At 36.5% G+C, this 17,185-nt stretch overlaps 1 protein-coding gene across 1 annotated transcript in view; it reads left to right on the forward strand.

The window, feature by feature from the left end:
• The window catches only part of DTWD2 (DTW motif tRNA-uridine aminocarboxypropyltransferase 2), a 95,659-nt gene that overhangs the window by 52,652 nt on the left and 25,822 nt on the right, over positions 1–17,185 (forward strand). Inside the window, 1 exon segment of the mRNA XM_037029263.1 lies at positions 725–917. Within this exon segment, the coding sequence (XP_036885158.1) occupies positions 725–917 (193 nt within the window).

The following is a 17,185-nucleotide window of genomic DNA, read 5'->3' on the forward strand; positions in this document are numbered from 1 at the left end:
GTTTATTGATTTAACATTAATCTGGCAATTATTAATTTGTTTTTTCTAGAGTATGTGGTATGACCATAGGGAAATGATTATGAGACATTACTTTTGGTGTCCTTTGTAAATAGAATTAAAAAATACTTGCTTTTAAGTTTTTGCCTCTATTATGTATGAAAACAATTGGTTTTATGTATCAACTGCATATCCATCCAGTGATTTTCTAAATTGATTTTTTTTCTAAATTGATTTTTAAGTTGTAGAAATTGTTTTGTAGATTCCCTAGGACTTTCTATGTAAGTATCACTATTATATGCAAATAGAGTCATTGATACTTCTTCCTTTCACATGTTTATAACATTTTTTTCTTGCCTTTTTGCAATAATTGGGGCCTTCAGTCCCAGGTATATTAGAAGTGGTGAAAGACAACATATTTACCTTGATCTCAGTCTCAAAGAACATTGTGAAATATGGTATCAGCAGGACATTTTTGTAGATGCCTTTTACTGGTTTGAAGGAGATGCTGCTTATTTTCTTTTAAGTGGCTCTTTAATTTGTCTCCTTTCCCCTCAAGCTTGTTTTGTTTCTTGTACACAGAGGCTATCCCATTTATTGTTACATCTCCAGTCCCAAAATGCTTTGATATGTATTTTTTATCTGGATTTTTGAATGAAGTTCAACAAGAATATTAAAACTTTTGTTAACTTACGAGGTTAAAAAGATTTCTTAAAAATTCTTCCAGAGATTGTGAACTTTCAAGGGTTTTTCAAAAGTCTGGTACATTATTATTAAATTCAGGGGCTGAAGCTGCCAACTTGGAAGAAGTTGTATTAGAGTCTCCTATTTATCCTTCCACAGGCATTGTCATTGATGGCACGTGGAGCCAGGCTAAGGACACCTTTTATAAGAATTCCTTGTTCCCACGGCCCAAACAGGTAAACCAGTAGTATTTCTTAAAATTAGTTAATTTATTTTTAACTTTATTTTTTTTTGTTGACACTATTATAGGTGTTCCCATTCCTCCCCCACCTTTGCTCACCGCCATCCTGCTCCTTCACCGCCTTCCCTCTGCCCATCATCACATTGCTGTCTGTGTCTGTGGGCCATGCATATATGTTCTTTGACTAGTCTTTTCACCTTCTTCCATCCAGTTCCCTCACACCCCTTTCCTCTGACAGCTGTCAGTCTGTTCCATGTATTTATGCTTCTATTTCTATTTTGTTTATCAACTTATTTTGTTTATTAGATTCCACATACAAGTGAGATCATATGGTATTTGGCTTTCTCTGACTAGCTTATTTCACTTAGCACAATGCTCTCCAGGTCCATCTATGCTGTTGCAAAGGGTAAGAGTTTCTTCTTTTTTATGGGTGCATAGTATTTCATTATATAAATACACCACAACTTTTTTTTAACCTACTTGTTTATTGATGGGCACTTGGATTGCTTCTATATAAGTATTTTAATAATTCTCTTAAACTCTTGTTCACCAAGTAAAAAATAAAAGTATAAAATGAAGATTTAGGTCAGTTCTTGTCTAAGTTTCCCAAATATACAAATAGTATAATTTAAGTTAATGAGATTTCATTTCTAAATATAATTAGTCATTTTTACCATACTCTCAATATGAATATATCCATATACCTGCTTTTTGCCTAAATTTATCATAGCTGTTACTTAGTTTCGTTGATGCATTCAATTTCTGTAGTAGTATGAAAATTTTGTTCCATATGCATGAGAGAAAATAGCAGAAAAAACCAGAAATAAGAGTTAAAATTCAAATATGGATTTCTTTACAGAAAAATATATGTTTGTTCAAACTTCAAACTTACATAATTAAAGAATGAAAGAACTATAATACAAACCCATTTCTTGGCCTCGTTTTAATCTGGATTTCTAATACATCCAGACCACATGGCAGTGAATGTCTTCCCTGAGAGGAATTTCCTCAGGAGACTCTTGGCATTTGTTAGGAGTCAATCCAAGGCGAATAGGGAAAAGTCTGTAGAGGCTCTTGGCTTTCTTCATAAACTCGTTTTAGTGAGTATTTGCATTTCCTTATTCTACTCTATTTTAAACTTCCACTTAAAGCTCAATTTCTCACTTGAAAAGCAGAACACTGCTGGGAACACTCACTGGCTGAGACATTTCCCTGAAAACTTTTTCTTGTGTCTATGTAGAACTGTAACAAGCTGGTTTATGTTATATATCTAATCTATTGAAAATTCAAATTTATCATTCTTTTAATTTTTAATTGAATTATAATTGAAATATAACATTATTTTTGGTTTGGTTATATAGCATAATATTTCAATATTTGCATATATTGCAAAATAATCTCTAAATAAGTCTAGTTAAAATCATCACCATACATAGTTATCATTTTTTCTTGTGATGAGAACTTTTAAGATCTACTCCCTTAGCAACTGTAAAATATATAATACTGTATTATTAACCATAGTCACTATTCTTAGATCCCCAAAACTTACTTATTTTAAAAGTAGGACTTTGTCCCTTTAATCCCTCTTCACCCATTTTGCCTACCCCTAACCCCAGCCTTTTTTAACCACCAATCTATTGTGTGTGTCAATGAGCTTGTTTTTTGTTTGTTTCAGTTTGGTTTTAGATTCCAAATATAAGTGATATCATATAATATTTGTTTTTCTTTGATTTATTTCACTTAGCACAGTGCCTTCAAGATTTTCCTCCTGTTTTTAAAAATAACAAAATCTCCCTCCTTTTCATGCATTCATCTGTGGACACTTAGGTTGCTTCCATATCTGGCTATTTTAAATAATGCTGTAGTGAACATGAGAGTGGGCTTGTACATATCTTTTTAAGTCAGTGTTTTCATTTTCTTCAGATTAGCCTTTTGATTTTATCCAAAACTTTAGTTTTGTTTTCTTCTATTACCAGCATTGGGAATTGGCATACTTTAAAAAAAATTATTGAATTTCCTGGCTGGTGCAGCTCAGTGGATTGAGCATGGGCCTGTGAACCAAAGGATCGAGGTTTGATTCCCAGTCAGGGCACATGCCTGGGTTGCAGGCCAGTTCCCAGCAGGGGACGCACAAGAGGCAACCATACATTGACATTTCTCTCCCTCTCTCCTTCCCTTTCCCTCTAAAGATAAATAAATAAAAAATTATTGAATTTATTGGGGTGACATCGGTTAATAAAATTATATAGATTTCAGGCATACAATTCTATAGGGGATTGGCATACTTTTAAATGACCTTTTCCCCCAAGAAGGATTTTTTTTTTGGACTTAGAGTATGTAAAAGATTCTGGAGAACTAGAATATGGAACCCATAGAGCCTCGTTGAGATAGGGATACTGAATAGCCTATTTTTACTATTTGTTAAGTGACTTCTGTACTGTACCTTACAATAAGTATGCTTTAAATTAGCACCGCAGCAAAATACATACCTCATGTTCTAAAACTGCGGTGTCCTTAGGGCCAAGTCAGAACAGTTGAATGTAAAATATGGAATGCCAGAGGCTTACTGTATTGGTGATTAAGTCTTTGGACCTTTGTATGAGAGTTCATCTGTGTTGTAGCAGATATCAGAAATTCATTTTTTATGGTTAATATACTGTTATATGCACACACCATATTTTACCATTCATCCATTGGTGGACATTTGGTTTGTTTCTGCTTTGGGGCTATTGCAAATAGTGCTTTTATAAATATCTGTGTCCAAGTTGCTGTGTGACACCTGTTTCCAGTTCTTTTTGGAACATACCTAGGATTAGAATTGTTGGGTCATGTAGGACTTCTATATTTAACTTTTGTGAGGAACTGCCAAACTGTTTTTCAAATCAGCTACACTGTTTTACATTTACAGAATGTAAATGCAGTATAGAATGATCCAATTTCTCCCTATCCCGGCCAACATTAGTTATGTCCCTTATTGTTTTTAATTATGGCCATCCTGGTGGGTACGAAGTGATATTTCATTGTTTGGTGTTTTTTATTTTTAATCCTCAAGGACGTGCTTATTGGTTTTAGAGACTGAGGAAGGGAGGGGAGGAAGAGAGAGAGAAAAACATCGATGTGAGAGAGCAACATTGAGCAGTTGCCTTTCATACACACCCTGACTGGGAACTGAACTTCCAACCTAGGTATGTGTTCTGATTGGGAAGCAAACCTGTGACCTTCCAGTTTGCATGATGATGCTCAACCAAGTAACTGGGCCACAATGGCCAGGGCTCATTGTGGTTTTGATTTGTGTTTCCCTAGTGACTGATGATATTGAGTGTCTTTTTACATACTTAGTCATTTGTGTATCTTCTTTGATGAAATAGCTTTCAAATCCTTTGCTGATTTTTAAATCTAGTTATTTTTCTTTTTATTGCTGAGTTGTAAGTGATCTGTAGAACAGCTCCTAATTAGATATACGACTTGCAATTATTTTCACCCATTCTGTGAGTCTTTTTCACTTTCTAGATTGTTTCTTGAAGTGCTTTTAATTTTGATGAAGTTCATTTTATGTTTTGTTTGTTTGTTTATTGACTATTAGATTTTTTAATACTCAGCAAAAAAGATGTGAGGAGAAAAAAACTGGAGGCCTTGAGTACAAAATAAAGCTCAAATTTGAGAGCAGTGCTTAAGATTCCCTGAGTACCAAATGCTAGATATATTTTCAGGAGTCAAAAACCTGTTAATCTGTTCTCCATTAATTTAATTTAATTTGATTTACTTTTCCAAACATTCTTATAGTGGTTATTATGCCAGTCACTTTTTAAATACAAATGTTAAGTCATTTTATTGTCATAACAAATTTCATAAGGTAGGTATTTTTATGAGTTCTATTTTGTAGAAGCAGAAACCGAGGTACAGAAATGTTAAGTATGACTTACCCAAGGTCATACACCTATTAAGTGGTGGAACCAGTAAAGAGTTATAATGTATATTTTTAAAGTTTCTATATCAAATGTGATGTTGATATTAAGAGGTTAAGACTAACCTCTAATTTTAATCATAGAGAAAGACAGAGAAGATGTTTTATGGAGACATGTTGAGAATGGGTGGAGCTGCTTTGGAAAATTGGCTGCAATTTGGCTAAGCATCTAATGCCATACCAGCATGTTTTTCAAGTGTTTTATCTCTGGGAATTCATTAAATAGGCTTAATTTTTGTTATTTTAAATTACACTTGCCTACATAACTTTTAGATATATTTTATATGCCTTTCTTATGAGAGATTAGAAATAGTTGCACACACCCATATCTAAGTGGTAATTATCAGCTAACATGATATTATGCATAGAAACTTTTATTATGGTCTACACATCCTTTGTACTTATTGGACAACTCATTAAATCCATGAAAAGATATAATTTCATGAACGAAATATTTTACATTAGAAGCAGGAGAGGGAAACTGATGATTCCTGGTGTGCATGGTGATATGAGGCCTATCAACTGTTGAAACGAGTCAATGTTTCAGGTAGAAGTTAGCTTGCTTTTGCTTCCCTTCCCGGTAACCCCGTAACTACACGTTCCACCTCGAACCTTCAGGTGTTTAGAATTATGAGTATGTTGTGTTTGTCTCCAAATTTTTTCTGTGCTCGTATACAATACAGTAACACATATACATTCACTTCTAATGCATGTGCCCCATTCAAACATCCTTTAACCAGTGGGCCAGTGCTCTGGGCCCAAAAGGCCCTGAGTATGCAGAACCCTGAAAATATTCAGAGAGTATTATTTCCAATACTGGTGATTTAAAATCTGAGCTCTAGGTTTCTTTTTTAAAAAAATATTTTCTAAAATATTTTAATTACAATAGACAACCAATATAATATTTTCAGTTTCAGGCGCACGGCATAGTGGTCAGACATTTGCATAATGTATGAAGCGATCCCATAAGTCTAGTACCACTTTATACCATACCATACATTGTTACTAGCTGAGCTCTACATGTCCTATTTAAGTCTCATAACAACAGAATTCCCAGAAGATGATGATAGACAGCTAATCCGTGCTATCTTGTTAGAGCAGCCTGAAGTAGGACAAATCTTTATGACTTAATTTGGAGACATGCCCCCTGAAAAGGAAAATGGGATTATAATGCATATTCATTGTCATCCCCCAAAAAGCTTTTTGAGCCTTTTTTAAGTCATTGTTAGGATGAGTGGCAACTTTCCAAGCTCTTTATGTGCAGAACTGGAAACGGGAAGAAAAGAAACCAGTTGCCTTTTTACTGTTGATTTTGTCCTTCAATGTACAGAAATTTTACTGAGAAATGAATGACAAAAGCAATCAGTCAGTAATAAACTAAATTGAAACTTTGATCTACCTGGAATTTCTTGTTGATCTTTTAGAAATATATAGTAAGATAACTTTCCATAAAAATTTGTTATAGTACTATCTGTAGATAAAAAAGAAGAGCATGATATAGAATTTCATTTGGTCTACCTGTCCTTGTTTTTCCCTCTGAATTTCTCTTTTTGCACCATGTTGGAGTATCTCCTACTTAATGGTTGCTACATAGTCTCCAAAGGTAATTTTTAAATTGTTCTTTGTCATTCACATCATCCTGCCCACAGGATAGTGAACTGGTCTATTCTGATATTGTTGACTTGTCATCAGTAGCCCAATAAACACACTGTCACCACAGTTCCATTGTTTGGATTATTCTGGTGAATAAATGCCTATATGAATAATCTCCACACATTTATCTTTCTCCTCATAAAACCTGTTAAAATTTCATGTGTCATTGCTTTGTATAATTTTGACAATGTATAGTCCTTTTTCTTTTATTTTTAACTTTCATGCAATAAACTACACATGTTTAAAGGGTATGGTTTGTCAAGTCTTGACATGTGCATGTAGCTGTGAAACCATCCCTACCATGAAGATAACATATATCCATCACTTACCAAAGCTACTTGAGCTTTGTAACCCTTTCTTCCCATTCTTCCCCCATTTTTAGGCAACCTATAATTCTATTTCTGTCACTATTCATTTACTCCTTCCTCTCCACATTTTCTAGAATTTTATTTGAATAAAACCATATATTATATATTTTTGGTGCAGTATGAATTCTTCCACTCAGAATAATTATTTTGAAATTCACTTTTCTTGGGTGAGTCATAACTTCATTCCTTCTTATTGCCCAGTAGTATTTTATTGTGTGGATGTACTGCACTTTGTTTACCTGTGAATCTGTTGATGATCATTTAGATTGTTTTCAGGATTTGGCTATTACAAATAAAGTATCTATTAACATTTATTAAAAATATTTGTATGGGCATATGCTTTCTTTTCTTTTGCTTTCATTTAGGAGTGGAATCCCTGGAATCACATGATAGGCATGTGTTGAACTTTGGAAAACTGCCAAACTGTTTTTGAAAATGGTTGTACCACTTTGCATTTTCATTGGTAGTTTATAAGAAATTCTGTTTCTTCATATCCTTGACAGCAGTTGGTATGGGCAGTATTTCTTGTTTCAGCCATTCTTGGAGGTGCCCAGGTGAAACCAAGTTGTGAACCGAAGCTTGCTGCTGCTAATGCCAGGCCTGGGGCCACTTGGTGATGGGCCTGCCTACATCTGTGCCATCTTCTTCACCAGAAAAGCCCCTGATTCACTGTCTTTTTATGTACCACATTTTGTTCAAGGAATTTTCCTACATACCGGCAGAACCCTGAATGGCAGCTGGTTACAAAACAAACAAAAATATTTTATTTCTGCTACATAAACATGTATTACAAAATGGCTCCCATTTAGAGATATTACTCTAGAGCTTCTTTTTTGTACTTGACATTATTTCGTGGATCTTCTATGTCAGTACTGCTTATAAGTATAATTCATGTAACCATTACTTTCACTGAACATTCAGGTTGTTATGGCTATATTTTAGCGAACATCTTTGAACACTTTAGCTTTTTGAACATGTGAGAATTTTTATTTCATTCCTAGAAGTTAATTTTAGGTCTGAAGTTACTGCCAGATTAGCCTCCACTAACAGTCTTTGGAAGTATCTGTGATCTCATACGCTCAACAGCCCCAGCTGTTATATTATCATTGTTTTTTATCGTTTACTTTTGGTAATATGAGGGCATAAAGTGGTATCTGGTGATTGTTTCATGTCTTTTAAATCAAATTATTTATTCTTGCCTTAAGTAACCCCAAATTTAATATAGACACTAATGGTGTACATTGAAAGATGTTGGCTATAATTCTAAACATCAGCAATGGTGTGAGGATTGGCTGGGGGTGGGGTGGAATGGGTTGAGGAGAGAAGGGAAAAATTGGGATAACTGTAATAGAATAACAGTTAAAAATCTTAAAAAATAAGGATATCTAGAGGTTTTGGTGTTCAAAAATTATCTAACATACATGTTATATTTTAAGGCAAAATGTTGTTTCTCCTTCACTCTTCAATTTCACTTGACTGAATTTAAGATATTCATTAGTAGATAAGATTATGTCATGATTAAAATGGTAGAGATTCTATTATTTCTTTTACTTGTACATCATAACTTTTTAAAGTATTTCTGGGGAACTCAATTTTATTTTTAATGATATTTAATTTTCATAATGATAATATGTATAGTTTACAATACTGAACTTTTATTTATTTTTATTTTTTAATTGCTTAATTGTTGTTCAGTTACAATTGTCTGCATTTGTTGGGAACTGCCCTGCCTGGTTTCAGGAGCTGTAAATCCCCCATGACTAAAACCCCATCACTAAAACCCCCCATGAGCTGTAAACCCCACTCTGAGTGAGTGACCGTCAGACCATAAGCCACTAAGGAGACAAAGCTTAGCTCCCTGGCAGGAGCACCACTTTTGCTCCTTTTTTCATAACTGGCCCCCAATGCTTGATCAGTTAGCCAATGACAGGTAAGATTTTCCCAGGGGGGAATGACCTAAGACAGGGATGGTCACATGGAGGCCCCAGGGAAGGACTTGGGGTTCTATGGAGAAAGGGGGTGATGGACCCTCACCCCTCAGCTTTGACAAAGCCTGAGTCCTCATTCTGTCAACAAGAAGTCTCCTAAAATTTCTTGGCTATCTTGCCTCCTCTGCCTGACCTAAGCCTGAAACAATGACTGAGGGTGGTGCAGCCCTGTGCTGGAAAGGGTGGGCTCCTCAGGTGATCAGGCTTGAGAAAAAATATGTAAAATCCTGTGAAGCTTGCCTTGCTAAGAATACTCTTAGTTAAATGATAAAGGCCCGAGCAGGAAACAAGTTTGTTTCTCAAAGTTTTGTAGCCTTTTACTGATAGACCCTGACTCAGAAGAAGCCCTAATAGTTCTTTGTATGCTATCTATTGTTTGATCCTTACTGTGTGACAATGATTAATGAGCTGTACCTGTATTTCTGTTCCAATTGAAACCCAATAAAAGCCTGTCTAGGCAAGAGTCAGTGCTATCCCCTGAGAGAGTAGCCATGCTGTCCCTTTTCCTCAACAGGACTCAGTAGTCCATATGAATTTGTCTCATACCTCACCCATGACGCCATGGGCACTGCAGGCTGGTGCATGCATCATGCATTTACTCCCCATCCCACCCCAGTCATCCTCACCTCCCTCCCGTGCTGCCACCCCACTTTGGTTTTGTCCATGTATCCTTTATAGTTGTTCCTGAAAACCCTTCCCCTCTTCCCCTCCCCACTTCACCTCCTCCCACTTCCCCTCTGGTTACTGTCAAACTGTTCTTAATTTCAATGTCTCTGGTTATATTCTACTTGCTTGTTTGTGTTGTTGATTAGGTTCCAGTTAAAGGTGAGATCATATGGTATTTGTCCTTCACTGCCTGGCTTATTTCACTTAGCATAATGCTTTCCAGTTCCATCCATGCTGTTGCAAAGAGTAAGACTCCTTTCTTTCTGCTGTATAGTATTCTATTTTGTAAATGTACCATAGTTCTTGATCCATTCTTTACTGATGGGCATTTAGGTTGCTTCCAGCACTTGGCTATTGTAAATTGTACTGCTCTGAACATTGAGGGGCATAGGTTCTTTTGGATTGGTGTTTCAGAGTTCTTAGGATATAATCCCAGCAGTGGAATTGCCTGGTCAAAAGGCAGCTCCATTTTTAGTTTTTTGAGGGAATTCCCTACTGTTTTCCACAGTGGCTGCACCAGTCTGCATTCCCACCAACAGTGCACTAGGGTTCCCTTTTCTCCACATCCTCTCCAACACTTGTTGTTTGTTGATTTGATTATGATGGCCATTCTGACCAGTGTGCAGTGGTATCTCATTGTGGTTTTAATTTGCACCTCTCTGCTGGCTAGGGAAGTTGAGCATCTTTTCATATGTTTCTGGACCCTCCATATGTCCTTCTTGGAGAAGTGTCTGTTTCTGGACCCTCCATATGTCCTTCTTGGAGAAGTGTCTGTTCAAGTCTTTTGCCCATTTTTTGATTGTTTTTTTTTGTGTGTGTTCCTGGAGTAGAGTTTTTAAAAATTTTTTTAAAAATTTATTTAATTCTTATTCAAGTACAGTTTTCTGTTTTATATTCCCTGCCCTGGCCCGGCCCCCCCCCCCACCTGCAAGTAGAGTTGTGTGAGTTCTTCATATACTTTGGAGATCAAACCCTTGTCCAAGGTATTATTGGCAAATATGTTTTTCCATGTAGTTGGTTATCTTTTCATTGTAATGCTGTTTTCTTTAGCCATGCAGAAGCTTTTTAATTTGGAGAGGACCCATTTCTTTTCTTTTTTTTAAAAATATTTTATTTATTTATTTTTAGAGAGAGGGGAAGGGAAGGAGAAAGAGTGGGAGAGAAACGTCAGTGTTTGGCTGCCTCCTGTGTGTCCCCTTCTGGGAACCTGGCCTGCAACCCAGGCATGTGCCCTGACTGGGAATCGAACCAGTGACCCTTTGCTTCACAGGCTCACACTCAATCCACTGAGCTACACCAGCCAGGGCTGGAGAGGTCCCATTTCTTTACCCTTTCCTTTATGTCTCTTGCTCTAGGGGACTTATTGGCAAAAATATTGGTGCATGGAATATCCGAGATTTTTCTGCCTATGCTTTCCTCTAGGACTTTCATGGTGTCATGGCTTATATTTAAGTCTTTTATCTATCTTGAATTTTTGTGTGTGTATTGTGTAAGTTGGTGATTGAGTTTCATTTTTTTTGCATGTAGCCATCCAGATCTCCTAATGTCATTTGTTGAAGGGGCTATTTTTAGTCCATTTTATGCTTCTTTTCCCTCTGTCAAATATTAACTGACATAGAGACTTGGGTTTATTTCTCAATTCTATATTCTGTTTCATTGGTCTATGTATCTGTTCTTTTGCCAGTACCAGGCTGTTTTGATTACAGTGGCTTTGTAATACAGTTTGATATCAGGTATTGTGATCCCTCCTACTTTGTTCTTCTTTCTCAAAATTGCTGCAGCTATTCGGGGTCATTTATAGTTCCNCATGGTGTCATGGCTTATATTTAAGTCTTTTATCTATCTTGAATTTTTGTGTGTGTATTGTGTAAGTTGGTGATTGAGTTTCATTTTTTTTGCATGTAGCCATCCAGATCTCCTAATGTTATTTGTTGAAGGGGCTATTTTTAGTCCATTTTATGCTTCTTTTCCCTCTGTCAAGTATTAACTGACATAGAGACTTGGGTTTATTTCTCAATTCTGTATTCTGTTTCATTGGTCTATGTATCTGTTCTTTTGCCAGTACCAGGCTGTTTTGATTACAGTGGCCTTGTAATACAGTTTGATATCAGGTATTGTGATCCCTCCTACTTTGTTCTTCTTTCTCAAAATTGCTGCAGCTATTCGGGGTCATTTATAGTTCCATATAAATTTCTGAAATGTTTGTTCTATATCTGTGAAATATGTCATTGGTACTTTAATAGGGATTTTGTTGACTCTATAAATTGCTTTGGGTAGTATGGACATTTTGATGATGTTAATTATTCCAATCTATTAGCATGGTACCTGCTTCCATTTGTTAGTGTCTTCCTGAATTTCTTTCTTTAGTGTTGTGTAGTTTTCTGAGTGTAGGTCTTTTATCTCTTTGGTTAGGTTTATTCCTAGGTACTTTATTTTTCTTGTTGTTATATGAAATGAGATTTTTTTTCCTGATTTCTGTTTCTGATATTTTATTGTTGGCATACAAAACTGCCTTTGATTTATGAATATTGACTCTGGATCTCACTGCTTTGCCAAGTTCACTTGTTAGGTCCAGCAGTTTTTTGGTGAAATCTAAAAGATTTTCTATGTATACTATTTTGTCATCTGCAAACAATGAAAGTTTTGTTTCTTCCTTTCCAATTTGGATGCCTTTCATTTCTTTTTCTTGTCTGATTGCTGTGGCTGGGATATCCAATACTATGTTGAATAGAATTGGTGAAAGTGGGCATCCTTATCTTGTTCCTGACCCTAGTGGGAAAGATTTAAGATTTGCCCATTGAGTATGATGTTGGCTATAGGCCTCTCATATATGGCTTTTATTATGTTGAGGAATGTTCCCTGTATTCCAAGTTTGCTGAGTGTTTTCATCATAAATGGGTGATGTACCTTATCAAATGCTTTTCCCACTTTTGTTGGTATGATCATGTGATTTTTGTCTTTCATTTTGTTTATGTGATGTATTATGTTTATTGATTTGTGAATACTATACCATCCTTGCATCCCTGGGATGAATCCCACTTGATCATGGTGCATGATCTTTTTAACATATTGCTGAATGTGGTTTGCCAATATTTTGTTGAAGATTTTAGCATCTATGTTCATCAGAAATATTGGCCTGAAGTTTTCTTTCTTTGTTATGTTATTATCTGATTTTTGGATTAGGATGATGCTGGCTTCATTAAAAGAGTTTGGGAGTCTTCTATCTTCTTGGATTTTTTGGAATAATCTGAGAAGGGTAGGAGTTACCTCATCCTTAAATGGTTTGTAAAATTCTCCTGTGAAACCATTCAGTTCAGGGCTTTTGTGTGTTGGGAGTTTTTTGATTACTGCTTTAATTTTGTCTGCTGTTTTACAGTACTCAACCTTTAAAAGACATATAGGGGTAGTCAGAAAGCTAGTTAGAGATTTGGAGGGCCTTAACCTGTATTTGAAAATTCTAATAGGCTTCAGAGAACCAGATCATACTGGTATTCTTAATATATTTTCAAATCAGCCTCAACTATTGCTAATTTTTTAGTGTTTGGAATTAAACTCCTTTTAACTCCATAGCACTGATTAGTACCTCCTTTAGATTATAGTTTATAACTAATGTTTTAAGAAAAGTAAAGGAAAACAGGAGAAGTAGATAAAAGAGGCTGGTTATTTCTCCTTAATGTGGTGTGCAGTATATGTTTCTTTCTCATAAGTTCTGTCCTTATATTTTTAAAATAATATTGACACTTTTTTTACTTATGAAAACACAGTGATAATCCTTATCATTTGTGTGGCAGTTCAGAGTTTTCAAAGCTATTTAATTTTTATCTTATTTGCTTCCCAGGAAAACATTTTAGGCAATATTGTTTCAGTGTTTTGTAGGAATATTGACAAGTTTATATTGCTGAGGACAGAACATTAATAACCAAATTTTTGGTGACAAAAAGAGCTTTTAGGATGCATTGTTTTCAATATAACCAATAATATTGAGTATACTTTTATGACTAAATTAAAAACAAAGAATAATTAGTTATAAAATCTGGTTTTGATTATATGAAATAATGAATAGACAGACCCAGTGATTATGTCAAATATGTAGAAAGATCATACAGTAGTACGAAAAATTCCTTCATGTGGCATGAAAGGATATCATCAACTTTTTAATGATTAATAAGCTTAGAGCATCTGGTCCTTTGGATCATTAACAACTTTGCAGGCAGTCCAAATGTTAAGATCCATATGGCAGTGATTTGTGTATATGTGATAGAATATATATTAAAAATATTATAGATTGGTTCTAGTGGGTATTAAATCTACTTTTCCCAAATGAGTGCTGTTTTTACTCTATACCTTGCTCAGAAACATTTTAAATATGTGTACCCTGTAAGTGTGAATAAGATTCATTGAGATAGTAATGTTGAAGAAAATTTATAAGTATTTAGATATATGTTGGGAACTGCTCTGCCTGGTTTCAGGAATTGCAACCATTTAAGGCTGAGTGTGGGACCTCTGGAATGCGAGCCACTGCGGAGACAAGGCTTGTCTCTGGCAGCAGATGCTGCCCCTGCTTCATCCCCCTGCCCCCAAAGCATGATAGGAAGTTGGTGACGGATAGGACCCCCTGAGGGGGAAACCTAAGCCACACTCTATCACTTGGGAGGCCATCACATGGCAGGACTGGGGTGGGGCTGCAACAAGGAGGGAGTGATAGGCCCTCATCGGGGTCCCCCCCTACTATAACATAGCCTAGTCCCCATGTCCTCTGGGAGAAGCGCTTCCTGGCTCTAATCCACTTAAGCCTAAAAGCCTATGATGGGGAAGGCTGGGAATGATGGGCTCCCTGGGTAATTAGGCCTGAGAAAGAATATGTGAAACCATGTGAGACCTGCTTTGTTTAAGAATGCTTTTAGTTAGATGATAAGGGCCCGAGCAGAAGAGTTTATATTCCCAAAGTTCTGTAGCCCTTTAGCTGACAGGCCCTGATTTAGAAAAAACCCTAATGGTTCTTTATATACTATCTACTGTTTACTGCTTGACGATGATTAATAAGCTATATCTGAACTCCTGTGCAAAAATCCCAATAAAAGCCTGACTAGGCAAGGGTTGGGGTGCTCTCTCTCCCTTTGAGAGAGTTGCCCAGCTGCTCCAAGCTGCTCTCCCCTTGAAAGGGTGGCAAGGCTGTTCTGAGCCTCTCCTCCCTTGAGGGAGTAGCCTTGCCGGCCCTTTTCCTCCCCAGGACTCGGTAGTCCATGTGAATTTGTCTCATGTCTGATCCATGACACTGTGGGCACTGCTTGTCAGTGCATGCATCAAATATATTATTACTATAAATTTAACTGTAAATAATTCAGTTTCACTTCAAAATGTAAATTTTTTGTTTATAGAAATCTGGATGCTCTTACCAGTTTATGATATAGTATTTGATCTATTTTTAAGTATAAATGAGTTGTAGTTGTTACATATTTATGTGCTTTATGATATATTTTATTATTTTTTAGTCAATGATGTTTTTGAAATTTATTTTTAGTGTATGTAAACCCATTCCATTTATTTTGTTTATTTTTTAATTATATTTTACTCATTATTCAATTACAATTGTCCTAGTTTCCCCCGCCCCCTTGCCCTGCTTGATCCATTCCTCAATCTACCCCTTCTGGCAATCCCTACACCATTGTCTATGTCCATTGGTCATGCATATGTGTTCTTTGGCTATTCTATTTCCTGTACTGTACTTTACATTCCCATGACTATTCTGTAACCACCAATTTATACTTCTTAATTCCTTCATCTTTTTCCCCATTGCTCTGATGCCCCCCTCCCATCTGGCAACCATCAAAATGTTCTATGATTCTGTTTCCGTTCTACTTATTTATTTTGTTTTTTAGATTCAGTTATTGATAGATATGTATTTGTTACCATTTTATTGGTGGTGGTTGTCTTCTTTTTTTTCTATTTCTTTTTCTTTCTTCTACTTCTTCTTCTTCAAGAAGACCCATTAACATTTCATATAATGCATATTTGGTGATCATGTACCCTTTAGTTTCTTCTTGTCTGAGATATTCTTTACCTGTCCTTTGATTATAAATGATAGCTTTGCTGGGTAGAGCAATCTTGGTTGTAGGTCCTTGATTTTCATCACTTTGAATGTTTCTTGCCAATTCCTTCTAGCTTACAAAGTCTCTTTTGAGAAATCAGCTGACAGTGTTATTGGAGTTCCCTTGTTGGTAAACAACTGCTTGTCTCTTGCTGCTTTTAGATCCTCTCTTTGTCTCTAACCTTCGGCATTTTAATTATGAGGAGGCTTGATGTGGGTCTCTTTGAGTTCATCTTGTTTGGGACTCTCTGTGCTTTCTGGACTTGTATGTCTACTTCCTTCACCAAGTTTGAATTTCATGCTTTCTCTCTTCTCTTTCTGGCACCCCCATGATGTGAATGTTGGTACAGTTGAAGGTGACCCTGAGGCTCCTCACGCTATCCTCATTTTTTTGGATTTTTTTCTCCATGTTCTGATTGGGTGTTTTGTGCTTCCTTGTATTTCCAATCTCTGATTTGATTGTTAGTTTCATCCACTTTACTGTTGATTTCCTGTAAATTGTTCTTTATTTTAATTTGTTTGTCTTTCATTTCTGACTAGTTCTTTTTTAAAGATTTCATACTCCTTTTTATGATGTTGAAGTTCACACTAAGTTCACAGAGCATCCTTATAACTAGTGTTATAAACTCTGCATCTAGTAGCTTGCTTCCTTTTTTTCTGGAATTTTGTTCTGTTTTTTCATTGGGGACATGTATCTTTGTCTCCTCACTTTGGAAGCCTCCCTGTATTTGTTTCTGTGTATTAGGTAGACATATTACATCTCCTAGTCTTGGTAGAGTAGCCTGATGTAGTAGGTGTCCAGGGTCTAGTGGCATAGCCTCCCCTATTACCTAAGCTGGGTACTCAAGGTGCAACCACTATGGGGACTGTGTATACCTTCCTGTTGTAGTTGAGCCTTGATTGGTACAACCAAATTTGCCATGGTCAGTGTTCTGTCTGGAGTAACACAGTGTAAGCTACAAAGAGATCTGCAAATGGCTGTTCTGGGCTTGGAGGTTCCCAGGAGAGGCCAAGCTGTAAACCAATGCCAGTTACTGCTAGTGATGGGCCTGGGACAACTTAGCAAGGTGTATCAGGCTTGCTGAAGACAGATGCTGCTGTGTGAGAAAAATTAGGAAAATCTGAAGCATGCACCAAGACAAGCTATTCACTGGAAATGCCACTAGAAGCTGCTTGGGTGAGCCCAAAATTTGGGTAGGGGAAGGCCTCAGAGAATTACCAGGGTTAGGCAAACTGAGCCAGGTTGATGGAGTTTCAGATATACTGCCCTCAGACTCTGTGGCTCCATTGGAGGAGAGTTCAGAAAATAAACAATGGCATCTGCCAATACTTCTGTCTGGAGGAAAGTGTCCCCCCAGCTTTCTCCCTGGTGCTGGACAGTTTGGTTCCTCCCCATATGTGTCTGATGCCTTTCATATGCTGCCCCTGTGCTGGAGCTCAGAGGGAGTAAGTCTGAATAAGTCTGTGAATGGTCCCTTTAAGGGGATATGCCAGGGAGTCCAGCAGTTTCTATCTTCCACTGCCTCAATCTCTGCT

This window comes from Sturnira hondurensis, unplaced genomic scaffold (assembly GCF_014824575.4).
Source record: "Sturnira hondurensis isolate 20B ecotype Veracruz unplaced genomic scaffold, ASM1482457v3 Scaffold0001509, whole genome shotgun sequence".
Taxonomy (NCBI): domain Eukaryota; kingdom Metazoa; phylum Chordata; class Mammalia; order Chiroptera; family Phyllostomidae; genus Sturnira; species Sturnira hondurensis.